The 27646-nt window shown below is 35.8% G+C and overlaps 2 protein-coding genes and 1 long non-coding RNA gene across 3 annotated transcripts in view; all 3 read left to right on the top strand.

The window, feature by feature from the left end:
• Window positions 1-15492, top strand: part of LOC103509661 (protein misato) — a 35505-nt gene extending 20013 nt beyond the window's left edge. The window contains exons 7-10 of the mRNA XM_026823948.1: window positions 289-509; window positions 953-1171; window positions 2259-2468; window positions 15311-15492. Of these exons, the coding sequence (XP_026679749.1) occupies window positions 289-509; window positions 953-1171; window positions 2259-2461 (643 nt within the window). The 3' untranslated portion in view covers window positions 2462-2468; window positions 15311-15492. The remainder of the gene's footprint in view (window positions 1-288; window positions 510-952; window positions 1172-2258; window positions 2469-15310) is intronic.
• A 584-nt stretch (window positions 15493-16076) lies between these two features.
• On the top strand, window positions 16077-26792 carry LOC113467656. Its single transcript, XR_003391648.1, has 2 exons — window positions 16077-16605; window positions 26466-26792. It is a non-coding gene; the product is annotated as an uncharacterized LOC113467656 (long non-coding RNA).
• On the top strand, window positions 17051-19021 carry LOC103509662 (fatty acyl-CoA reductase wat-like). Its single transcript, XM_008474287.3, has one exon. It carries the CDS (start codon window positions 17360-17362, stop codon window positions 18989-18991), a length of 1632 nt encoding a protein of 543 aa, XP_008472509.1. The 5' UTR covers window positions 17051-17359; the 3' UTR covers window positions 18992-19021.
• Window positions 26793-27646: the final 854 nt, after the last annotated feature.

Here is a 27646-nt window from a genome sequence, read left to right on the forward strand (position 1 = left end):
TCTGGACAAGCGTGTGACACTGGGTTTCCCAGCCCCACTCTGTTTGGGTTAATATGTATGATAATGAAGTCTAGCAACATTGCGCTTGGTTAGTATCTGGAGAGGTAACCATCTGGACAAGCGTGTGACAGTGGTTTCCCAGCCCCACTCTGTCTGGGTTAATATGTATGAGTAGGCGGGTAGCTTACGTCTATGTATAGTTATGAAAATGCTCAATTTCGCCACAACCGTAACGGAAAGTAATACTGATGTTATTTAATTTCAATAAATTTCTTCTTTCATTGACAGAGACATGAACAACAGGGATCGATCAAGCAATCCAGCCTACTCCTGTTCCTCACCGCACGATCTGCTTCAGTATTACCTCTCCTGTGATATGCCGCGCACCGCGCATCGTGTGTACAGTTCCTCGCAGCCAATCAAAACCGTGAATCCATTCCCGGATGTTTTCCTCAAGCCAGTTTCCCCCCACGGCTGTGTGAACGAGACTTTGGATGACATCAAACAACGTAAGTGTGTATGAACCGTTCCCGCTTGTCGTTCGGAAAAAAAAAGTGTCGTGCCTAAGTGGGAACACTCTCCTTTAATCATTTGCCATACATTGCCTACAGGGACATTTTGTGTCGTTCGGGGGGAAAAAAAACGTGTTGTGTGTAGTGGGAACACTGTCATTTAAATTACATTGCCTACAGGACATTCGGAAAAAAATCGGATGAAACTCACGATAAGTGGGAACGGGCCTTAACAGTGTGTGGTTCCAATACACCACTGAGATTAGTGTGGTTAGGATGTTTCCCAGCCCCACTCTGTTTGGGTTAATATGTATGAGTAGGCGGGTAGCTTACGTCTATGTATAGTTACTTTATGAAAATGCGCAATTTCGCCACAACCGTAACGGAAAGTAATACTCATGTTATTTAATTTCAATAAATTTCTTCTTTTATTGACAGAGACATGAACAACAGGGATCGTTCAAGCAATCCAGCCTACTCCTGTTCCTCACCGCACGATCTGCTTCAGTATTACCTCTCCTGTGATATGCCGCGCACCGCGCATCGTGTGTACAGTTCCTCGCAGCCAATCAAAACCGTGAATCCATTCCCGGATGTTTTCCTCAAGCCAGTTTCCCCCCACGGCTGTGTGAACGAGACTTTGGATGACATCAAACAACGTAAGTGTGTATGAACCGTTCCCGCTTGTCGTTCGGAAAAAAAAAGTGTCGTGCCTAAGTGGGAACATTCTCCTTTAATTATTTGAATTACATTGCCTGCAGGGACATTTTGTGTCGTTCGGGGGAAAAAAAATCGTGTTGTGTGTAGTGGGAACACTCTCATTTAAATTACATTGCCTACAGTACATTCGGGAAAAAATCGGATGAAACTCACGATAAGTGGGAACGGGCCTTAACAGTGTGTGGTTCCAATACACCACTGAGATTAGTGTGGTTAGGGTATACCCTGTTTAGACTACTTGGAGTAATATCCAGTACGTACGTAAGCTATTCGGATAATTTTGGGATTGACATTAAACGATGACCAACTTTTCCCATGTACAGATGGGGTTGGTGTTTTTTGTCAGTCTCTCAATCAGCCATCACTAGGCTAGGGCGATTGCTTAGGGCTGACATTTGGTTTTGGCTACAAACTTTACAAGTGGTTGCCCTTTGCATTCAACCTTTGCTATTTCTTTATATACCCTGTTTAGACTACTTGGAGTAATATCCAGTACGTACGTAAGCTATTCGGATTATTTTGGGATTGACATTAAACGATGACCAAGCTTTACTCAATACTTGAGTCGATCCAGGATTGTACTCAATCCCCAATTTAGAGATGTAACAAGATTCAGAAATGGAGGAGGGGGAAAGCAATTTTTAACTGTGTTAAGCATACTTAAATGCTTGTCACAAATATCGTTCCTTAATTATCACACCTAGATAAATTTTATGCCTTGACATGGACTCGATGACCAAGCTCTACTCAATACTTGAGTCGATCCAGGATTGTACTCAATCCCCAATTTAAAGATGTAACAAGATTCAGAAATGGAGGAGGGGGAAAGCAATTTTTAAGTAACTGTGTTAAGCATACTTAAATGCTTGTCACAAATATCGTTCCTTAATTATCACACCTAGATAAATTTTATGCCTTGACATGGACTCGAACCACCAACATCCAGGTTCAAAGTCCAACGCGTTAACCACTGCACCACAGAAGTAGGAAAACCCCCTAATTAATCCTTTCCTTTTAACCCGTCAGGTGTCAAGCACGTCCCAGTGCTTGGAGGTTTACATTGTTGCCAGAGTTCAGGCACCATGTTGTCAGATTTACACGCGGCAGTGAAGAAAGTCAATATCAAATCCTTGCCAGCTTTCCTATCCCTGGATAAGACTGATTATGATGAGACTTTGGAAGCTGTCATTTCATTGAGTGATAATTATCAGGAGAATCATGACATGTGAACAAAAGGTAAGATATTTTATGAGCATGTTTGGGTATTGTGAAAGGAGAACAAAATGAAATTATTTGTTTCGTGTTTTAATGCATGTCCCTTCCTCATCCTAAAAAAGAAAAAAAAGGAAAAAAAAGAGACTCCGTGCATATGTCAAAGCGTAGTAGTTCAGTGAATTAGACACTAGAGACCTCGCTCAGGAAATGGGTCTCTGATCCCCCCCAAAGGCCCAAGGGGGAGCGTGAGCAAGTTTCCTTCACGGACTGAACATTTCCTCCAACTCCATGAAAAAGGTACCACCATCATCCACCATGCATATATCACGAACACGGAAATGGAAGAATGGTCAAATTTCACCCAAACCGGATATTCTGATCGTGTTTCATCGCGTTGAAAAAATCAAGCTAGGGTACATGAAAAATCGTCGAGTTAAAAAAAAAAGAAAAAAAAATGTTCAAATATGTACCACGAAAAATCCAACTCACCACGCAGAGCTACGAGTATACCCTCCTCCTACTCGCACTTCCACCCCCCTCCAACCCACACTCTTACATCAATCATAAATGTCAGATTGGAAAGATTTCGGTTACATTCGGGTGCTAATGTATGTCAGTATGTCAAAATTGTTAAATTGAAACGTCTCAACACCGCGTGTATAATATGCTGGTTGCCAAAATACGTCTGAGTGTCTAGATATGTGGAGTAATAGGAACCATGAATTTAATATCCATAGTCGTAATAATTGCGAACCTTTCACTGTGCACTGTGAAATAAATTCGGCAATGTCGGAATGGGTTGTAGAAAATGAATGTCCAGATAATTTTTTTTAAAGAGGTTTGACAGAGGGAACTGTAACTACTAAGGGCTTATCGTCCCCAAATCGAAGAGAGAAGGAAGACAGGATAGGGATTTTTTTTAAAGAGGTTTGACAGAGGGAACTGTAACTACTAAGGTCTTATCGTCCCCAAATCGAAGAGAGAAGGAAGACAGGATAGGAAAAAGCCAGCCGTTCCGAGAACAAACATTATCCGTTGAGGATAAAATCCTCCCCGGGCGGGAATCGAACCCGCGGCCCAGTGCTTCCAAGGCAGACGCACTACCAACCAAGCTAACTAGGCTGGCTGTCCAGATGAACTTGTGGGTTCATATGGGTAGTAAGGGTGAATAAGGTTTAAGGTTCATGTTAATTCAAAGACTAGGGGCTCGTTCCGAAAAGGTATGATTTACAATCTCGCTGGGTACTGGAAGGTTTTACTCCCTTATATCGGGTGTTTTCTATTTGAGCCCTTAATATGAAAAAAAAAGTTGTTTCTTATTCCAAAGCTCTTCCTTGTTTTTACTCGTCTCCATGTTTTCCTCTTAAATCCATATAGTCAAGTGGTTCATCTCGCTGGGTACTGGAAGGTTTTACTCCCTTATATCGGGTGTTTTCTCTTTGAGCCCTTAATATGAAAAAAAAAAGTTGTTTCTTATTCCAAAGCTCTTCCTTGTTTTTACTCGTCTCCATGTTTTCCTCTTAAATCCATATAGTCAAGTGGTTGTGCCACCCTGTACTTTATGGTGTAAGTAACATAATCATATCCACGTTTGGTTCCAGTTCAAGGGCCCCGAAGTTTCATCATAATAAAACTACCGATACCCATGTAGCTCAGAGAAGAGTCTACGCCACACGCTTAGAAACTAATGGATCTTTATGCCACCCTGTACTTTATGGTGTAAGTAACATAATCATATCCACGTTTGGTTCCAGTTCAAGGGCCCCCGAAGTTTCATCATAATAAAACTACCGATACCCATGTAGCTCAGAGAAGAGTCTACGCCACACGCTTAGAAACTAATGGATCTTTAACAATTACATGTATAGACCCTACTTACGCTGAGTGCAGACAGAAGGTTTCTTTAGTTTTAGCGTCCTATACATGGAAGAGAGGCAGACTATTTTAACTATCAGATTTCATAATTTTCGTCAAAACTCACAAACTTCTGAGCAATAACAAAAAAAAAAAAAAGAGAGAGAAGAGATAAAAAAAGAGTTTTTTTTCAATTATTTTTTTGGACTCTTGTTAGTGATATTTCGGACATTCCCACAGTGAAAATTTGCCCATAGTAATCTGAGTATAGTTCTATCCGAATTTCATTATTTTCGTTCATCTTAAAAACTAGAGTTAACTAGACACTTCCGTCCTCTGTTCTTGTAATTATTGCAAGTGTACAAGACTCTTCCATTCTGATCGCAAAAAAAAATAAAATATATATATGTATAGACCCTACTTACGCTGAGTGCAGACAGAAGGTTTCTTTAGATTTAGCGTCCTATACATGGAAGAGAGGCAGACTATTTTAACTATCAGATTTCATAATTTTCGTCAAAACTCACAAACTTCTGAGCAATGGTTACTCAACGTGAAATTTGTTTTCCGCTTCTGCTCAGTACATTCATCGTATAGTTCGCGTGCAAAAATATTTCAGCAATAATTTAGAAGAATACATATTATCTGTTAGGCGCACGTATTTATCTGTGATTACACTAGGTACGATTTTTATTCGTCTTCTGACGTTGTATGTGATCTCTAATCATGCGAATGTCTAGGGAGATAAAATTATAATTTTTGAAGAAAAGGACACGGGTTGAAAAATGTCTTATTAAATTTTCTATTATTTATACGAATTTATACCCCTTTTCCTAATCCCAAAATAAATCAAGTGCCACAAAAAATAAACAAAAATCCATCCCACCCCAAAAAAGATTAGAAATCAATTTTGTACCCCGCCTTCACACACAGGGGTAACAGAAAGTAAAAAAAAAAAAAATATTATCAAAAAATTTATAGCTTTGAAAAAATAATTGAAGAATTTGAATGAACGAGTGAATAGTGCAAAAACCTATTTATTTATTTTTTTTTTTATTCCTACGTTTTTTGTAATAGGTCAGTTAGGTGTAAGTAAGATTTACCTGTTAGCCTCAACCCATCTTACACACGTTTAGGTATTTGAGACAGGAAATAGGTAATATTGTAGAATTCGAATAAACGAATAGGGTAAAAAAACCATTTATGTTTTTTACTTTCCTTATCCTATAGGAAGGAAAGTAATGTAATCGGGTCAAATTTTCGATGGTCAGTTTTTAATGGAAAAACACGTTTTGAGGTCCCTAGAGCCTAAATCCAAAGTTTCAGCCATTGGTCCGTGTGATGTCTTATTAAATTTTCTATTATTTATACGAATTCATACCCCTTTTCCTAATATACTGTGGCGCTCACATCTCACAACAACACTCAACACCAAAAAATAATCTTACATAGAAAACAACCCAGGTTCTCGTTTCTCCACAATTTCCATCTCTGAAGTTAGTATAAATAACACTTCCAAATTCTTGGCCAGCACCTGAGAGTTATGTCTAACTGATGAGTTCAAATAAGAACGAAACGCGTCTTGGGCTGCTCTCAGGTGTTGGCTAAAATACTATTAAGTAAACAGCGGATTACATTACTTTCCTTCCCAAAGGATAAGGATTAAGGAAAGTAAAAATATACGAGATCTTTTTTAGACTGATAGCTCGTCATTTTCAGTCCTATTCAGATTTTCGGATAGGATTAACAAGATTTATCCTCGATGCCCCTGAGAGTACTGTGGTTGTCCTAATCAAATTTAACAACATAATATTAATAATAATAATAGTGCTTATTTATACTGCTCGCATAGGACTGAAAAGTCCCTTTACTTTAGCAGTAGGCTACTACAATTATTGTGGTCAAATTCTCAAAATTATATTGAGAATAAAATTCCATACCTCGGCTGGGATTGAACCCACGCCCTCCTGTTTACCAGGCGAGCGCCTTGACCACTACACCACCGAGGTAGGTATTAGGACTAAGAGATAGGTAAATTTATTCTACATCAGACAAAATAAATAATAGCACCTAGAGGGAAGATAACATGCCCACAGTTTCTCCTGTATCTGAACTTAGGTCAGGGACATGGGGGGCTTTCGTCACGAGACCTCTGAATTAAAATCTGAACATTGACGTAACTTTTAGTCTCGTGATGTTGAGATGGTCACTAAAAACCGGTTGAAATTTTGATTTTTTTTTACAAGTGTACCGTAAGTGGGGGATAGATTGCCCAACATTTAAGCATTTTTTCTTTAATCAGTCACAACTTTTTTATTATTTAACATATTTAAGAGTGGATTATTTTATATTGTAGCCAAAGGGATGTATTTCTAAGACTGATATGTACTTTAACCTGATCCTTTATTTTTCTACGATTTTTTTTTTACATAAAGTCATGGGCAAAGTAACCTCATAGCTGGGGTTACTTTGCCCCATGTATGAGCGTAAGTGTGTATGAACCGTTCCCGCTTGTCGTTCGGAAAAAAATCGTGTCGTGCCTAAGTGGGAACATTCTCCTTTAATTATTTGAAACAAGTGTACCGTAAGTGGGGGATAGATTGCCCAACATTTAAGCATTTTTTCTTTAATCAGTCACAACTTTTTTATTATTTAACATATTTAAGAGTGGATTATTTTATATTGTAGCCAAAGGGATGTATTTCTTGGTATTTTGACAGTTTTTGGACAGATTTCGACCGTTTTTTTTGGCGGTTTTCAGCTATAGCGACAAAACGGTTAGAGATATTGTAAAAGTTAGGGTAAAAGAACACTCAAATAAGCATCATTCAATAGGATAAGGAAAGTCGTGTGATGTTCACACCAGATTTTTTGAGAAAAAATTGTGCAAGTCTCGTAGTAGATCGAGCTTTGTTGAGTAAAATAAAAATAAAAGTAGGTGAATCGATAACGTAAAATTTTTATCATTTTCATTTGAAGAATGGAGCACTAGATGTTCACCTTGATGACTTGAGACCACGTTGCAAAACTTTGGAATAGTTAAGTGGAAAAAATTGTGCAAGTCTCGTAGTAGATCGAGCTTTGTTGAGTAAAATAAAAATAAAAGTAGGTGAATCGATAACGTAAAATTTTTATCATTTTCATTTGAAGAATGGAGCACTAGATGTTCACCTTGATGACTTGAGACCACGTTGCAAAACTTTGGAATAGTTAAGTGGAACTTTTTCTTCTCATCGGAGCAACTGTTTTCATTCTACGAGTTCAAAAACTTCAAAACCATTTGGTGTTTGGATTAGGTCAGTAGTTTTTGATAGGACATCGACCATTCTCAATGCCAAAACTGTAAACCATTTTTTTCCTCCTCCAAAGAGTATATACACTATTTGATTATATCAGTATATACAGTTTATACACTATTCGATTTAAATTTGGCACATGATAACCACCTTTGTTGCTTAGTTTAGAATAGGTATGTTTTATTGGGAAGAAGAGAAGGGGGAAATTATAGGTATGATCGTATTGGGCGTCATTACAAGAATTTAATTTCAATTCGTAAGATGAAAATACGCCTCTCGGAAAATTTAGACGTCAACTGAGTACTCACGCAGGCTGTATGAAATTTAAATAGCAAACATCACAACATGCGTAACGTATTTTAAATAATCACTCTTCAATTTCAGAGAATTTAAGTTCTATAATCTTGAAAAACATATCCTTTAAAAACACATGTCTTTAAATATATACATATCAGAACATATCAGTCAAAAAAATTTCCTTAGGATATACCTACAAAAGAAAGACATGTTTTTACGTACCAAGTTAATAAGAAAAATTTCATAATTACTCGCATTGTATCTACTCTGTGTTTGTCTATGTCTCTATGATATTGTAGGACCTACATAGTATGGACAACCGTAAGCTCTATAGACTTCTTGAGTCTTGAAGACTTCTAGAGTACAGTGATCACCAGCATATATTTATAATAGGACCAAGGCGAACAGGCAGTGAAAATGCATTATCATTCTTTTCATTAAGAAACAGAAGCTTTAGATTGCGATAATCTAGAAATGGTTGTCGGAAATAATTGTCAGTTTTCCTTGTAAGTAAGCAGTCTTCCTAGGCTGCTGCGATGGCATTTTCCAATAGCAATTCGACTATCGTATCACATGATGCTTTGGACTCTTTTTTTTTGTTTGCATATGTAAAGATGTCAACATGATTGATGCTTTGGACTCTTTTTTTTGTTTGCATATGTAAAGATGTCAATATTGATGGTAAATACATGTGATCGCAAATTCAGGTTCATTTTTCACAGATATTCGGCCAAGGTGTAGGTACAGAATTCATGACCTTATTATATATACAATTATACATAAGTAGGTAAACATTGTTTATACTGTCGATATCAATTAAAAAAAAAAAAAAAAAAAAAAAAAAAAGGGAGGGCTGATCGCAAATTCAGGTTCATTTTCACAGAATTCATGGTATTAGGTACAGAAATTCATGACCTTATGATATATACAATTATACATAAGTAGGTAAACATTGTTTATATACTGTCGATATCAATTAAAAAAAAAAAAATAGGGAGTGCTGCTGAAATCAACACATGTAGGTTTGTAGGTATCACATTATTTGTGTTTCCCACCAATTCCTCCGGCAAATTATCATCCGTATTCTGTTTTCGTCCAATGCTTGCCCATGTATTGTGCAATAATAAAAGGATGCATGAAGGTTTTTGTATGTACCTACATGGCTAGGAACCTGTGTACCTACGCAAAATTACCCATGAGGCATTGGTAAACATTATGATTGTCAAGTTGTATGTTGTTTATAGCCAAATATAAGTACCTATTAGCAGAATTTGATTGATCCATGAGTAAATTACGTTACAGAGGTAACAGAAAATTCATTTTATGATGTTGGGGGAAAAATGTAAATGGGAGTATGCTTTTTATTTTCCATAAAATATTAATGACTTAGACCTCTATCTTGCAATGTTTTAGGTCATGAAATTGGTGTGTTTTAAAAGATAGCATAGATTTACTACCTGCAACTAATTGATTTCATTGTGAACCATGAGTAAATTACGTTACAGAGGTAACAGAAAATTCATTTTATGATGTTGGGGGAAAAATGTAAATGGGAGTATGGTTTTTATTTTCCATAAAATATTAATGACTTTTAGGTCATGAAATTGATGTGTTTTAAAAGATAGCATAGATTTACTACCTGCAACTAATTGATTTCATTGTGACATAGTCTGTGGGTACCAAGACTGTAACGAAAAAGGATAAAATCCTTCCCGGGCGGGAATCGAACCCGCGGCCCAGTGCTCCCAAGGCAGACGCACTACCAACCAAGCTAACTAGGCTGGCTGTTCAGATGAACTTGTGGGTTCATATGGGTAGTAAGGGTGAATAAGGTTCATGTTAAGTCAAAGACTAGGGGCTCGTTCCGAAAAGGTATGATTTACTTTACAAGGTAATTAAGTCATTATGAAGAAATTATCGTGGCAAGTCCTAAAAAAAGTAGGTAGGAACAAAAAAAATGGATCTTTGGGGGAAATGTCTCCAGATTATAAGGACAGTGACCTAATTTTATTACCTTTGTATCCATTGCTTGTCCTTGGAATTGGATTGAGTTTGTTAAATACAGAGGAACTGGAATTTCCTTTATTACATGTGTGATTATTTGATTATGTTAATTCTGTGAGTTTGGGGGAAAAAAATAGAGAGAAGAGAAAAAAAGAGTTTTTTAAAAATTATTTTTTAGGGCTTTTGTTAGTGATATTTCGGACATTCCCACAGTGAAAATTTGCCCATAGTAATCTGAGTATAGTTCTATCCGAATTTCATTATTTTCGTTAGTTATATCATATTGGTATATTAATCTCACTAAGAGTTCCTTGATGCAGGTGTGGGGTAATGGTGGTGTCAGTATCATGAGATATTTGAGAGCTATTGTTGTTACAATCAACCACTTTTTCTGAAATTTACGAGAACTGAGCGTACAAATTCAAATTTTTGCGCCTCACACGGGTCCGACATAATGTAAACAAGAAAAATCCCCCCCAAAAAAATCTTTTTTGTTCAAAATAAATTCGTGAGATGGCGCCACATTTTATATTCAATGATGGGAAAAGTTACCCCTATATGGGCAATCTATCCCCCTACGACGGTACTTCTAAAATTTAGTTGAGTATCATTTAGACTGCCAGTTTAGCAATATTGTCTATTTTATTGGATTTTTTTTACCTATCGATTGATTCATAACAAAATGACTCTCAACTTGATTTGGAATCAATAAATCACCAAAAACTTAATACATACCTAGATATGTCTCAAAAACTAGTTGACATGTTTGTACTTAATTCCAAATGTGTACCTACAGATTACAGAATGTAAATAGTCCAAGGTATTTGCTGAGTAATTCGAGGAACTTACCTTTGGAACTACGTTGCTTTATACCTCATTTGAATACCTATATGAAAAGGAAGTCGCTAAGTAAAGCAGTTGTGCAACCACTACTGACTAGTACTGACCCATAAAGGATCGATTGTGTTACGTCAGAAATTTTCTTTAGAACTACGCCGAAAAATGTTTCTTACTAGTGGATTGAAAAAATCTGTTCAACAACGGTAGATCATTATGAGATGACGTTTTTCTTTGCATTGTAGATTGTAGGGCACCTACTCTGTGGTGCTAAGATGAATCTAGTCAATTCACTGGAATTTCGATTTAAAGCTTATAAGATGTGCCTCTATTTAAAATGTGGTTAACTGCTGACTAGTAGTTGACCACATGATTCCAAGTAATTGCACCGCAACCTTTTCATTATGATTGATCGCCTTAAACACGTGTTATTGACAAAATCTTTAATGCCAATTTGATATTCATTTTCTCTTAACATTTAAGCCATAACTATCTACTTGGGACATTAGGCCATTTTACAATATCTCTGTATTATTTCATGTTGGTCTCTCTCTCTCTCTCTCTCTCTCTCTCTCTCTCTCTCTCTCTCTTTCTCGCTTTGTTCAGATCTGAGTGGTTTTAGAAGCTTCTGGAAATCTGAAGGAAAAAAAAAAAAACTAGAATAAAAGCTCTGAATTTAAAGGTACATCTCTCTGACATTGTTTATCAGTCCACTATATTAAATACTCGTATGATCATTTTTTGTAATTTTATTGATATAAGTAATCTGACGGACCCTGCTCTTTAATGTCTAAAGGATTTCGCTCAAGTTTATGTAAACTCATACCGAAGAATACATTCACAAAGTTTTACGATTGTTCTCATTTCGCAAATAATTCAATTGAGTCATAAGCAAAAGCATGCATATCCAAAACACAGTGGAAGTCGTAAAAATTAGCTATAAAGATGTTAATCTTGCCGGCCCACACTGTAAGTACATTAGGTATTTAGGTACCTACAATTACAAACATGACTATCTATATCTTCATAATTTGGAAGGTATTGCCTAAATATATTATTAGTGAGGTACCTAGTAATATGATGGAAGATTAGATTATCTTGATACTGGGTGTTTATTGTACTCATTCATGGGATTACTCCATAATTTTCATATCAGAGGTTCATTTATCAATATGAATCTGCACATTTTCGAGAGACTGTCTAGTGCTCTTGTATCGCCAATATGTTTATTCTTTATTGTACTGAATTATCACACAGGCAACCTATGCTAATGCGAATGAATATCTCCCACCTTACATACTTACATATTTCATTTGTAGGAGTGATGCAATCATCTCTCCTCAATAAGTAAATGAGACGATCCCTGTCCATGAGAAAGGTAGTCATGTAGGTCTAAACATTATACTTACCAAGAACAACGAACATTTTTTTTTTTTTTTTTTTACGGCTTTTTACGTGGCAAACTTCTTGAGTCTTGAAGACTTCTAGACTCTAGAGTACAGTGATCACCAGCATATATTTATAATAGGACCAAGGCGAACAGGCAGTGAAAATGCATTATCATTCTTTTCATTAAGAAACAGAAGCTTTAGATTGCGATAATCTAGAAATGGTTGTCGGAAATAATTGTCAGTTTTCCTTGTAAGTAAGCAGTCTTCCTAGGCTGCTGCGATGGCATTTTCCAATAGCAATTCGACTATCGTATCACATGATGCTTTGGACTCTTTTTTTTTGTTTGCATATGTAAAGATGTCAATATTGATGGTCCCTTAAAGATCAAAAGGTTTTAATTCCAAGTCTTCGCCCTAAATACATGTGATCGCAAATTCAGGTTCATTTTCACAGAATTCATGGTATTAGGTACAGAAATTCATGACCTTATGATATATACAATTATACATAAGTAGGTAAACATTGTTTATATACTGTCGATATCAATTAAAAAAAAAAAATAGGGAGTGCTGCTGAAATCAACACATGTAGGTTTGTAGGTATCACATTATTTGTGTTTCCCACCAATTCCTCCGGAATTTTTATTTCACTGTGAGCCACTGTGAGATATTTCACCAGGGAGGTCTTGAATGCTCCTAGACTTTGTGAGTCCCTTATATTCCTATGAAGAGAATTCCATAATCTAACTGCAGATACATGGTAAGAATTACCATATACCTGAATCCTGAGTCCTATGTCTTGGAATTTCCAGGAGATTCAGATTACGTGCTCTGGTGCTATACTGCGTTATGTTCTTCAGATAGAGCAGAGTATCCTGGAAATATTGAGGCCGTTGGGAATGTAGTATATTGTAGTGAGTTTGGATTTTTATGGAACCAATATTTTAGATTTTAGTGTTCTTCGTCCAGTCCTGGTCTTTTGTTCTGGCTTGTGTAGGAACTATTTTCTGACCACACCTGACAGCTCATTTTAATTGTCAGATGGCCTTCATTTCCATTTATGTTCCACTATTTCAATCATTTGCAAATAATTGCCATTAACAAATTGTAGGTAAGTAGGTACAGTTTATTTCCAATGAAATTGCCAATAAAATTTACAACGACGCGACGCAACTTTTAGTGTGGAGTCCTTAATATTACGCAACCTATTAATTCAAAGTACTCAGACAAATCAAAAGAATGTTTGAAGGTTCTAAAAGTAGGTAATCAAAGTTTGAGAATAAAATTACCCAAATAGTTCTAAATCTGCTTAAGTTTAGTTAATAAGAGATTTTCCCCCTTACCATAATAAAGACATTCGACGTATTTTATATTTCGGGTCAACCTTCCAATTCTCACATGATTCAATATTAGCCCTGGGTAATAATAATTTCATCACCTGGTTGGTGGTGGGAGACCTCAGACATCACGTGATTTTAAATCGCGGGTTAAGGGAAAGCAATGTGTTGTGACAGAAGGACACCATGAGCTTTTCAAGTTTGATTATTGTTATTGAGTGCTTCCTCATTATTAGTATCGCCAATTTCCTCAGAAATGTATATTTGGACTTTTTTTTACCACACAGGGATATAAAAGTAAACAACCCACCTCATCATCCAACTTATAATGACGAGGACCAAAAAAATAATCTGGAGTGAACATTACACGACTTTAAGACAGTACATATTTATAAAATTAATGTGAGAAAATACATACCTATGTAGACAAAGGAGGAATTTAAATTATTTAAAAAGGATCAACTCTCACTGGTTCCTTTGGCCACCACAATGATCTCACATGTAGGTAATCTGCCTGTTCTTTTTTTTTTTTTTTTTTTTTTAAAAAATATAGATAAGTAAGAACCTCAAATATTTCTAACTGCAGATACATGGTAAGAATTACCATATACCTGAGTCCTGAGTCCTATGTCTTGGAATTTCCAGGAGATTCAGATTATGTGCTCTGGTGCTATACTGCGTTATGTTCTTCAGATAGAGCAGAGTATCCTGGAAATATTGAGGCCGTTGGGAATGTAGTATATTGTATAACAGTAGCAACATGTGTAAGCAACAGTTTTAATTCAGTTTTAATAGATATTCCAGTCTATATACAGATAGGTAATAGCTTTTGGTAAAAGAATCAAATACCTACGTGTTCTTACGTGGTTTTCAAGGACACCCATAAATAAAAATATTTCAGATCCAGTGTTTCGAAACAGAAGAGAGAAAAAGTTGCTCAGAGATGTTGGTATTGACACTAAAACTTTACTATGTATATTTACAGTTCATTTAGAGGTTCCCAAGTTAGGACTAAGCAATTGACCAATAAATGCACTGCAAACACTCTAGAAAAGGTGGAATTTATCGACTGAAATTTGTTAGGACCTAATGGGTAAAGACATAAATTAAGTGAAACACGTATACCTTACAGCTTGGTCATCAATTACAGATGATTCATCATTGTTATTCTAAAAACAGTACTCATTGTGTGTAGGTAAATAAGTAGGTACACCTGTTTACAGGTGGCTTGAGTCTGAAGGTTTTACAGGAATCTTTGGGCCTTATTAAAAAGTTCCATTATCATAATCTTTTCTCTATCGATCATAGTTTTCTCCAAATAATCCCGATTAGTAGGTCGATATTTCTTATAGTAATATAAACAGTGTCACCAAATGATACGTCACGACATCTCCAACAAAAGAATTTCAATCCAAATCCTCTTTACTCTTTCACAACTTCGACAAATAAAATCCATTATTCGAAGGTTAATTTCAAAACTTTAACGCGCATTGTATTAGGTTTGTTTACATATTCTTTAATATTTGAGAGTTTGTTAACACACGAGTAATTTAAATATGTAAACTTCTTTTCCGTTTTTTTTTTTTTTACTTTTATTGTCTCCCGCGGCTATTCCCTATAACTTAACCTGTTCTGATCGTCCCAAGACTTTTGAACTCCATAATCGGTCTAATTAATGTATTGACTGTCACGTCGGTATGAATCCAGAAATTATGTAAAATGTCTACATAACATAAAAGTACTTGAAGCATGTAGCGCTTGTAACTTTACCGAAATTATAAGAATATAGGACCATTGGAAGTACGCTTACTTTTACTAATCCTTGTGACGTTTCTGTCTCATTTCAGTACTTGATTCGGCGAGTGTCAAAGTTCACTTGGAGTTACACAGCCTGATTCCTCCGAAAATTTGATGCACTTGACCCAGATGTCAAGTGGTATAGAGAGGATCGCTGTGATCTTGAAGATACCAAACTACTGTGATAGTCCATCGGCAGAGAAGATGCTGGTTCATCTTCAGTACCCACCCCTTGAGTCCTTCATGAAAATAACTCGTGCAGTTTTGGAGTTCAAAAAAGACATAACCACACGCCTTATGTACATTTTTGGTCTCTACTGATGTTGTAAGGTATGTTTGACTGGTAATTCAAGCTCAGGTATTAGTCTATTCGTGGCTCAATAGAAAAGCGAGTCTGTTACATCTTCAGTACCCACCCCTTGAGTCCTTCATGAAAATAACTCGTGCAGTTTTGGAGTTCAAAAAAGACATAACAACACGGCTTATGTACATTTTTGCTCTCTACTGATGTTGTAAGGTATGTTTGACTGGTAATTCAAGCTCAGGTATTAGTCTATTCGTGGCTCAATAGAAAAGCGAGTCTGTTGCTCTTGTTGACCAATGTTGTACATTTGCTTTTGTGTAGTCAGTAGTTTTTAGATGGACATGGTGAGACACACAGATTTTCTTACAAATAGGTTGAAAAACTTATCTGAAATTTCATAGATGAATTTTTAATTGATCGATGATTCCAGTAGGATAAAAGAAAACGACTTACAATTCTATCGAATTTTGCCGTTGAATGTTGTTATTGTGTCACCCAAGTAAAGCCTGAAAACCTATGTGTCTCTATTGTGAAATTTTAGGCCCAGGCCTAGTATCCTGTTTTAGAGTAGGCATCATTTCCATCCTACACTCACCTTATCACCTCTCTTATTTGGGACAGGTGATATAATTTGCCCGAAGGATTTTAGAGGTACTCTCAAAAGATTTCATAACCAATTTTGTTTGTGGCACACTAAAATTGTTGGATACAAAAGATTAATGAAAGAAATCACAATGATTATGATTTGAACAGAGGTGTGTAGATTAAAAACTTGTGCCAGTGGCGTGTCTAATGATAATTTCACTTTTTCCATTGTTCACTTTTCTTTCAAAACAAAGAATACCTGCTCCTATTAACATATGGTTAATTATATCTATCTACTAAAATGTACACAGTTCCAGAAAGATTTTGTTTCTATTACTTCCTGATATTGATTTTTTTTTCTCCTTTTTCATTTCTCCTGAATCATACGTTACCTCTCGTTCAATAAGTTTGGTTCGAATAAGGTTATTATTTTCTTTAATGCTCAACACGCGGGAGGTTTATGTGTAAACATCTAATGCGCAATGACTTTTTTTCGGTAGCTAAACGAAATTTGGGAGTGTTTTAAAATTGTAAAAAAGTAGCTTGATACTTACAAAATATTGTTAATCCACTTTAAAAGTTGAGATACCGAACTTATTCTTTACAAAACAGTAACGAAATCACTGTGGAACTTGAAATGTGCCTTCCTAGATGTAGGTATAGAAAAATTAATAATATATATATATTTCAGTCCTGTGATATAACAGCTCCTATATCACAAAACGTTGACAACAGCAATAAAATCATAATAATGATTAGATTATGGTAATACATAATAATAAAAGAGGTACGTACATAGAGACCATACTACATTTGATGAATCATGATACAAATTCTCTTTACTATGAAAAGATTTGACATTGAACATTATCAAGTTTGAGTAATAACTTGGTAAGGCAACTGTACCTACTTGAACTAGTAAAATACAGAAATACCAAAACTTAAACCAAGAGAGTGGGAGAGTAGATCCCACCAGACGCATGGTAATTTAGCCATGAAGTGATCTTATGGAGACTTGTCGGCTCTTAATCTTTAGTTATCCCTTCAATTAGTAAGATCATTCTCTTTGTGTTCTCGTGGTGAGCTAGTGCATTAATAGTTCAGTTTAAAAACTCTTTTTCTAAGTTTGATTTTATTTTTACGTTCTTTAAATATTAAATTATTTTTGTTTGACTCTTTTCGTAAGTCACGGTTTTAAGTTGTAATCAAAATGAAAAACATAGGTGGTGCACCAGATTTGGTGACTATACCAAAGGAATTACAAGCACTACCGGATCGTATTGCCAAAACTTATGAAAATAAAAGCATTTTTTTAAGTGGTGGCTCAGGATTTCTGGGCAAAGTTTTAATTGAGAAAATTTTACGTTTAGAACCTAATGTGAAAAAAATCTACCTCCTCATGAGAACGAAAAAAGGAAAAACTCCCAATCAGAGAGTTGAAGAACTTTTCGAGTCGCCTGTTTTTGATGCATTGAAGACACTTCGAGGAAAAAGTATCCTCCAGAAGATCCAAGTGATTTCTGGTGACATTACACAACTCAAGTTGGGCATCAGTGAAATAGACAAGAAAGAGCTGATCGATAACGTTGATATTGTATACCATGTAGCTGCCACTATTCGTTTTGATGAACCTATCAAAACTGCCGTCATCTTAAATACTAGAGGTACCCGAGATATGTTGGAGTTAAGTAAACAAATGAAAAACTTGAAATGTTTTACCTATATTTCGACAGCATATTGCCACCCAAGTGAAAAAGTTCTTGAGGAAAGAACCTACCTGCCTCCTGATGATCCACATCAAGTCATTTTGAGAGCAGAATCCATGAAAGAAGAAGACTTGGAAGTGTTTAGACAAGATATCTTGGGCGAATTCCCAAACAGTTATGCGTACACTAAATGTCTAGCTGAAGGTTTAGTGGCAGAGTGCATGGAGCTAGGAATGCCTTGTATGATCCTTAGACCAAGTATTGTAGTGCCAATTTACAAGGAGCCTCTTCCAGGATGGACTGATAACATTAACGGACCCACAGGATTACTAATAGGCGCTGGTAAAGGTGTCATTCGTTCAATGTACTGTAAAAACACGGGAATGGCAGATTTTCTTCCTGCAGATGTTGCCATCAATGGTGTTTTTCTATTCACCTGGGACTTTTTAAATTCAAAAGAAAGCGAGAGAAAAAGTGTGTGCAATTTAACTTCAAATAAAGATTACAAAATCACATGGCAGGAGATATGTGACATCGGCAAAGATATTGTTACATCCAAGATCCCATTCAACAGCACTTTGTGGTACCCTGGGGGTACAATGACACAAAGCCGATTGACACACTTCATCTGTTGTCTTCTGTTTCACTGGATCCCTGCCTACTTTCTGGATGCCGTCATCTTGATATCTGGTAATAAACCATGTCTTGTGCGAATTCAGGAAAGAATCCACCGAGGTTTCGATGTGTTCGAATATTATGCCAACAATGAGTGGGAGTTCAAGAATGGGAACCTGCACCAAACCAGACCCAAGAGAAATGCAAGAGAGATAGTGCAGTATTGTGTGGAAAATGACAATGTTGACATTGTCAAGTACTTTGAGAAAGCAGTATATGGAGCTCGCTACTTCCTTATGAAGGAATCACCAGAGAGTCTGGAAAGCGCCAGGAAGAAGATGAAAGTTATGTACGCGTTACATATTACAGCTCGATGCATATTCCTTGCCCTATTTCTGTGGTTCTTATCCAACAACTTTCATGTGTTCCTGAAGCTTGGATTATTTGTACGAGGTCTAGCATCCTTAGTATTCTCATCTTCAGCAGATTCTACTACCAGCAGAGTTATGACCGACTTGTAGGTAAGTGCTAAACCATTTTTTGTAATTTTATTGATATAAGTAATCTGACGGACCCTGCTCTTTAATGTCTAAAGGATTTCGCTCGAGTTTATGTAAACTCATACCGAAGAATACATTCACAAAGTTTTACGATTGTTCTCATTTCGCAAATAATTCAATTGAGTCATAAGCAAGATTTCATTGTGACATAGTCTGTGGGTACCAAGACTGTAACGAAATTGTGTAGGTATGTAGGTACAAAATGTTACAATGACTTTGAGACACAACGCTTTTATGTATAAGGTCATATTCCTTGGAAATGTTTAATGAATATGTAGAGAACATTCCACCGTCGAATTTGGTGATTTAAATTTGAATTATTTGACCTATTTCCTTTTTATTGGTTTTTCAGTTATTTCGTCAATTGTCCTCACACATACACCACAAAAAAAAAATCAAATCTCAAATTCTTTGTGGTAAAGCGGAGCTTTTTCACAACATTACTAAGTGCCTTCTTTTCAATCAATTTCCATATTTCAATGATCTTTTTGCACTGGTAATTTCGCCACTGGTCGCTACGCGAATCAAGTAGCTACTCAATTGTCCTCACGAGACTGAGTACACCCCGAAATCCAAGCACAGAGCCGAAAAAAACCTCGGCCACGCCGGGAACCCGGACCTCCTGCGTGCAAGCCTAGTGTGATATCCACTCGACCAAGGAGGTTGCTCACATACTCAAATCTCAAATTCTTTGTGGTAAAGCGGAACTTTTTCACAACATTACTAAGTGCCTTCTTTTCAATCAATTTCCATATTTCAATGATCTTTTTGCACTGGTAATTTCGCCACTGGTCGCTACGCGAATCAAGTAGCTACTCAATTGTCCTCACGAGACTGAGTACACCCCGAACTCCAAGCACAGAGCCGAAAAAAAACCTCGGCCACGCCGGGAACCCGGACCTCCTGCGTGCAAGCCTAGTGTGATATCCACTCGACCAAGGAGGTTGCTCACATACAACACCAATTAGGGACTAAAGTGTCTGGCCGGTCACTTTTCCAAATACCAATCGTCCTCGAATCTTCGATCCACCGGTAGGTAACTCGTTTATTCCATGTTTTCAATTCCGGATAGAAACTGACCTTACCCTAGTTCTGATTTCATGTCTTTCGTATGAACATGGTGACGTTATACCGGTGAATATAAAATCATGGACCCGTACAATATGACGTGCTACTCCTACCTTAGATTGAGAAGGTTCGCACTCGTTTATTCCATGTTTTCAATTCCGGATAGAAACTGACCTTACCCTAGTTCTGATTTCATGTCTTTCGTACGAACATGGTGACGTTATACCGGTGAATATAAAATCATGGACCCGTACAATATGACGTGCTACTCCTACCTTAGATTGAGAAGGTTCGCTGATTTCATGACTAGGTTCATTCAATGTTACTGGTAATCCTTGACCAAGATCTTTACTCTTAATGTTTCTTTATGCCAGGGGAGTTGTGAATTGAAATCATTATATAAGTCTAAAATATTACTACATATTATAGTTCAAGTGATTACTGTTCTCTATTCTTCTCAATGGATTGAACTGAGCCTATCGTATTAGTCAACTGTCTGGAAAGAAAGCTATTAAAGTCTGCTTCAAAACACGACGTTAATTTGGAGCGTATAAAACAGCTTTTCGCAAGAAGTATGTACATTTAATTTTAAGGACATTTGAGCAATCAAAAGTGACGTCATTAGAAACATAGGTACATATGGAAAATATGCTAGGTCATATTGTGAACCTGGAAGTTGCCTGTAATGCATGTGATAAGGTGTAACGTGTGAAGTACTAGAATAACAAAATATACAAAAGTTTGGAAATATCAGATCAGCAGATTCCAAATAGGTACATGTCGGCAACAAATATATCAGTTAAGTTCAGCAAAGAATATGTTTTATCACCCACTATCAGTGAAGACGAGATGGAGGAAAAAGACACAGAAAGCAAAAAGGATAGAACATGTGAAAAAAAAAATCTAACGCATCACCGTTAGTAGAGCTAAATCCCCGGTGTGTTTGGGTATTTCGTATAAAAGTTGAAGTTATAGGTAGGTACCTATGATGTGATTTTTGGTAATTTTGCAACGGGGCAAAAGTAAGTAGTGTTATTTGTTCATGCCCATAAATTCATATGACATATGAACACATTGTGTCTATCTGATTGGCCTCCGGCCGCTGGCAAGACCAGTGTACTTTGTTTTGTCATTAATACATGAGACAATGCGGCCTCCGGCCGCTGGCAAATCCGGCAATGTAAGTTTAGTTAAAATATAAATATAATGCGGCCTTCGGCCGCTGGCAAGGCCGGCTATACAAGCTGAGTTAAAATAATTATAATGCGGCCTCCGCCCGCTGTTTTTTGTATTATGTTATGAGACATAAATGCGGCCTTCGGCCGCTGGCAAAGGCTATTAAATTGATTTTATTGTTTATGATCTCTTTTACTTCAAAGTTAAGAAAATCAGGTGTTAATGAGAAACTTGGAAAAAAGCACATACCTAATCACAGGTTTATGTTCCTCGCCTGTTGGCAATCTGAAGGAGGAAGGTGCTGTACGTGCATAACTATGTATTATATTGTATTATGTTATTAATATAATCGTGTTATGTAAGCAAAGGTAGCCAAGTACATAGGTGCGTACATGTACCTTTTATCCGGAACGGATGAATCGGTCAGACATTTCTTTACTGTCAGGAACTTGATCTTCCGTTCGTTTTATTTTCTCATCTTGTAGAATGCTGAAAAACAGCAAAAATCCACAGAAAGGAATCTTCTCTATCATCCCTCATAATAAATTATCAGATAGTTCTCATAGGATTTACTGTATATTTTCGTACCAAACTTGGATTTTTTTTTTTTTTTTTTTTTGAGGTTTGATAGAGGGAACTGTAACTGCTAAGGTCTTATCCTTCCGAAATCCAAGAGAGAAGAAAAGACAGGATAGGAGAAAGCCAGCCGTTCCGAGAACAAACATTATCCGTTCAGGATATAAATATTAGATGGTGTGTTAAGAATACCTAGTTTATTAGTGACGCTAGTTTAGTTCTAGCTTGTAGAGCCAATGAGTGTCTGGCCCTTAGTGCAGTCGGTTCCTTAAAACTTACAACTCATTGTTGGATTTCATATGTGAACTACCCAATGTCATACACACGTACTATTGACTCGGAGGTGCAATGAATGTATCTACAGGGTGGTCACAATATACTGTTATGATCAAGAACCGTCACTTTGCCTATTTCCATTACATTGCTTCGGTAAAATTTCCCAATTTTCTCCTTCCAAGAATCTAAGATAGAAAAAGAATTTGTAGATATTAGAATATCTATCAATGACTTATGCTCAGAACTACATGGTTGTTCCATCAGTACAAAGTTGTTCCATTAGCACAAAGTTGTTCCATTGCACCTTCTTCCAAAAATTTGTCTGGAACAGTAGGTAATAGGTATCTTAAAACTAATCTCGTATGTATACGTAATTACGTATCTAGACTTCATAGGACTGATATCATAGTGATGTAAGAATTAGGTGTTGAAATTTTTCGTTAATGATTGATTATTTATAATTTCATCTACATATGAGTATATAATAAAAATTAGCTCCGTGGTACTTCCTCCTATGAACATCTTCTTGTTACATGGTTTTATTTAGTGCCTATTACCCAATAACCGAAGGTAATAGGTAGATATCCTGAATCCACAATGTTTGCTAACCCACGAAGACAGAAAGCTTCGTTCTGTCCAAAAATCCTCCTTGCTATCTTTTTTGAAGACCTAGAATTTACAAAACCAGATCCTGAAACCTTGGAACCAACTTCGCAAATATTCGTCAATTGAACTTTTAATTTGTCTTTTCATCGCACAATTTCTCTGCCTTACATTTTCTCTTATTGATGGAAATTTTCGAGTCACCCCTGTATGTATGATTGTAATTTCGATGACCATAGAATTTCTAATATGTACCCGATTTCCTGTAGTACACATTATGAATAATGTATTAATAGAACTAGATAAAATTACATAATGTCAAAAGTAGAAACACCTTGTCAAGTGTTAGAACACCTTGAAAAACCATTCCAGGAAAAACTAACCAACCTTGTATATTGAAAGCAGGAAAATGGAAGATGTAAAATCAGGAAATGAATGCATTTGCATTGGAAGAAACAATGACCCCTTGCTAATTATTGTTATAAGGAAATTATTGAAAATATCTGGAAAATAAATCAGTAATAATTACCCTGGAATAAATTAATTCACTGTTGTTGGCAGTTGGCACTAGTACCATACGATAGATAAATAGGGACCAATGATCCATAATTTACTTTCATTTTTTGGTCGTTGTACTTTTGTCTAGGATCATGGAATCTCACTTTCTAGTAGGCAGTCCAGGCAGCCGTTTGTTGAAAAAGGCATTTGTTTGTTACTAGCATTTTATACACTGGGCTGCAATTATTTTAATTCTCATTAGGAAGGAGATAACACTATTTAAGTAATTGGCAATGTACTAATTGCACTATTTACCAAGTACCCACCTCAGTTTAATTATAGCATACTTTTCATTCTATTCCTGATGTTATCAGTTTTGTTATCAGCCAAACATCTTGGGTATTGAATGCAAAAAAGTTAGTTCTCTAGGATTATATTATCCAATCGCACAACACCTTTACTCCTTGAGGTGATTTTCCTCATACTTGACTAACTTCTTAATGTTATAATGAGCTCACAATGTGCTGAATATATTATTTTGGGTTATTGCCCAAGTGTTTTACTGCAGATTAATCATTCTGATTTCATCTAAGCATGTGGATTCTCTGAGATGAAATTGTAAAACGCAAAATTATCCTAAGATGACTATGCAGAGTTTTAAGTAGTTACCTACATAAAATATGTATTATTTGAAAGAGAATGTACCTACTTGTCACATAGATATACCTCTAACCTCAAGCTACAGAAGGTGTAAGACTTGAAACTCAAGGTATGCCCTCTTTATCGTTTCATCTCTTGTTAAGTTTCAAGAAGCCCTTCCCACAAATTCTTGCATTTTTCCTGACATATATAACTGTATTCAAAAATCTCAATACATGGGTTTTCTTCATTATAACTTAGGTATAACATTTTGTCTAAGTCTATAGGAGACGTGTTTTCGACCAGGATACCCTATAATTGGAGGTACCTTGTAGGCACTTCAAAGATTGAGACCTCACTTGGGTATTCGTCTTATCCAATCGCACAACACCTTTACTCCTTGAGGTGATTTTCCTCATACTTGACTAACTTCTTAATCTTATAATGAGCTCACAATGTGCTGAATATATTATTTTGGGTTATTGCCCAAGTATGTTACTGCAGATTAATCATTCAGATTTCATCTAAGCATGTGGATTCTCTGAGATGAAATTGTAAAACGCAAAACTATCCTAAGATGACTATGCAGAGTTTTAAGTAGTTACCTACATAAAATATGTATTATTTGAAAGAGTATGTACCTACTTGTCACACAGATATACCTCTAACCTCAAGCTACAGAAGGTGTAAGATTTGAAACTCAAGGTATGCCCTCTTTATCGTTTCGTCTCTTGTTAAGTTTCAAGAAGCCCTTCCCACAAATTCTTGCATTTTTCCTGACATATATAACTGTATTCAAAAATTTCAGTACATAGGTATTCTTCATTATAACTTAATTTGTCTAAGTCCATAGGAGACGTGTTTTCGACCAGGATACCCTATAATTGGAGGTACCTTGTAGGCACTTCAAAGATTGAGACCTCACTTGGGTATTCGTTTTTCTTCATCGTATTGGGTAAAAATGTAGATAATGTGCCTTGTAGAGAGAAAAATTTAGAATTGTAGGTAAGGACTTTCCTGAGGTAGCATCACATCGCGCCAGTTTCTAGATGTAGGTGTCTACCTAAAAGGAAATCTAAGGTACCCTTCAACCGATAACTAATGAAGTAATGACATTCAAGAGACATTACCTAGGAATTAGGGTATTCGTCATCGTCAGATACTATTTTCTCACCCTACCAATATAGCACGCGTCAGTGAGGTAACCTTCATTGTTTATATTAGGCTTGGATACTAATGTCACTTTACAAAACTCATTAAATCCATTACAGTAAGTCTAATGTTTTTCTGCTGACCTTTCTTTGGCATTAGCACTTTAGTAGGTGTTTTTATTGCTAGCAATTTAAGAGTTTTCTTAAATCTACTTACTAAAAGGGAATTTTACCGTTGATGTCTTGGTAATAATTATGTTAACTACGTATAGAATAGAAATATTTGTATAATTAGTACCTACCTCAGTTTAGAGACTCTAAATGTGTGAAACTCCATCTTGGTTAACAATGTTATGCCTTGTAACAGTTTAAATTATACCCCCAACGTATAATTATTTATTTAATGTCTTAAAAGATCTCTTAAAATATGCAGCCTTACGGGAAACTTGATACTTTTCCTCAACATACTGCAAATATGAGTAGGTATGAATATGTTACTGTATTTGATATCACGAGAATTTAACCGATCAGATAAATGGTCTTTTCAAAACAATACATGAAAATTTAATATCAGACACAACGCTTTTATGTATAAGGTCATATTCCTTGGAAATGTTTAATGAATATGTAGAGAACATTCCATCGTCGAATTTGGTGATTTAAATTTGAATTATTTGACCTATTTCCTTTTTATTGGTTTTTCAGTTATTTCGTCAATTGTCCTCACACATACACCACAAAAAAAAATCAAATCTCAAATTCTTTGTGGTAAAGCGGAACTTTTTCACAACATTACTAAGTGCCTTCTTTTCAATCAATTTCCATATTTCAATGATCTTTTTGCACTGGTAATTTCGCCACTGGTCGCTACGCGAATCAAGTAGCTACTCAATTGTCCTCACGAGACTGAGAGCCTGAAAACCTATGTGTCTCTATTGTGAAATTTTAGGCCCAGGCCTAGTATCCTGTTTTAGAGTAGGCATCATTTCCATCCTACACTCACCTTATCACCTCTCTTATTTGGGACAGGTGATATAATTTGCCTGAAGGATTTTAGAGGTACTCTCAAAAGATTTCATAACCAATTTTGTTTGTGGCACACTATAATTGTTGGATACAAAAGATTAATGAAAGAAATCACAATAATTATGATTTGAACAGAGATGTGTAGATTAATAACTTGTGCCAGTGGCGTGTCTAATGATAATTTCACTTTTTCCATTGTTCACTTTTCTTTCAAAACAAAGAATACCTGCTCCTATTAACATATGGTTAATTATATCTATCTACTAAAATGTACACAGTTCCAGAAAGATTTTGTTTCTATTACTTCCTGATATTGATTTTTTTTTTCTCCTTTTTCATTTCTCCTGAATCATACGTTCTCTCGTTCAATAAGTTTGGTTCGAATAAGGTTATTATTTTCTTTAATGCTCAACACGCGGGAGGTTTATGTGTAAACATCTAATGCGCCAAAGACAGTTCATTAAGTTATGCGTTCACTATGTGTGGAATTCCCAGCTGAGGCTAATGGTATGACATTAGTCAAATTGTTACCTTAGTAATAGCACGCCACTGGTAGGATTTCCTATGATGTCACAAGAATGTATCGAAACAATGGAGCTTAAGATAAGAGGCAACGTATCCTAAGGATTGTATGCTGTCAATGACATAATTGATGCAAGTGTGATCGAAAGTTGAAATAAGGTGTCAACACTAGGTTCTTCAAAACAATACATAGTATAATTCAAACATAACAATTCTATTATTTAGCACAAGAGATAGGCGTTATGCTGTAAATGTTTCAAATCAATTAGATAAATTTCTAAGTAAAACTAATTTTCAAAGGTTATTTATTTATATTTTAAGTTGTAATGCAATAAGTAAATATTTTAGGTGCCTTCAATATTTAGATTTCAACTACTCATTTTGTAAAATATTTATTTGTGTAATGTATTTTGTGAATATATATAAAAATTGTCTTGATAATATTTTTAAAATGTCTTTGAATTGCTTATTGCATGTTTTGATATACCCCACATTACTTTTAATTGTAAAATTTATAGTTTGTTAATATAATTGTAGACATGTTAGAATTTTTTTATTGAGTACCTAATGTCAATCCTGTTTGATCCCTGTGCGTGCTCTTGACTTGTAGGTCCATGGTTTATCAAAATTTAACATCCATTTATGGGTACATTACTTTTAATTGTAAAATTTATAGTTTGTTAATATAATTGTAGACATGTTAGAATTTTATTCAGTACCTAATGTCAATCCTGTTTGATCCCTGTGCGTGCTCTTGACTTGTAGGTCCATGGTTTATCAAAATTTAACATCCATTTATGGGTTGATAAAAGTTAATAATCATATAAAACTCAAACGAATGACTTAGCAACAATAAGACCGAGTAATTTTGATGAATGATCTTCTTGTTAATATTTAGGTCCGCTTCATTAATCATAAACATGTTATTAGGTACATGAATGATCATTGAGAATGTCTGTCTAGTGATGTGCAATTGTTTAGGTGTACGCGCCTAGTTGTGAATACAAATTAATAACCTTTTCACATCCAAAAAATATTGCCCAAGGAGTCCCGTGCGTAAACCAAACTCATCTGTCGTCCC

Source organism: Diaphorina citri, unplaced genomic scaffold (genome assembly GCF_000475195.1).
Source record: "Diaphorina citri unplaced genomic scaffold, Diaci psyllid genome assembly version 1.1 scaffold518, whole genome shotgun sequence".
In the NCBI taxonomy this organism is placed as follows: Eukaryota; Metazoa; Arthropoda; class Insecta; order Hemiptera; family Psyllidae; genus Diaphorina; species Diaphorina citri.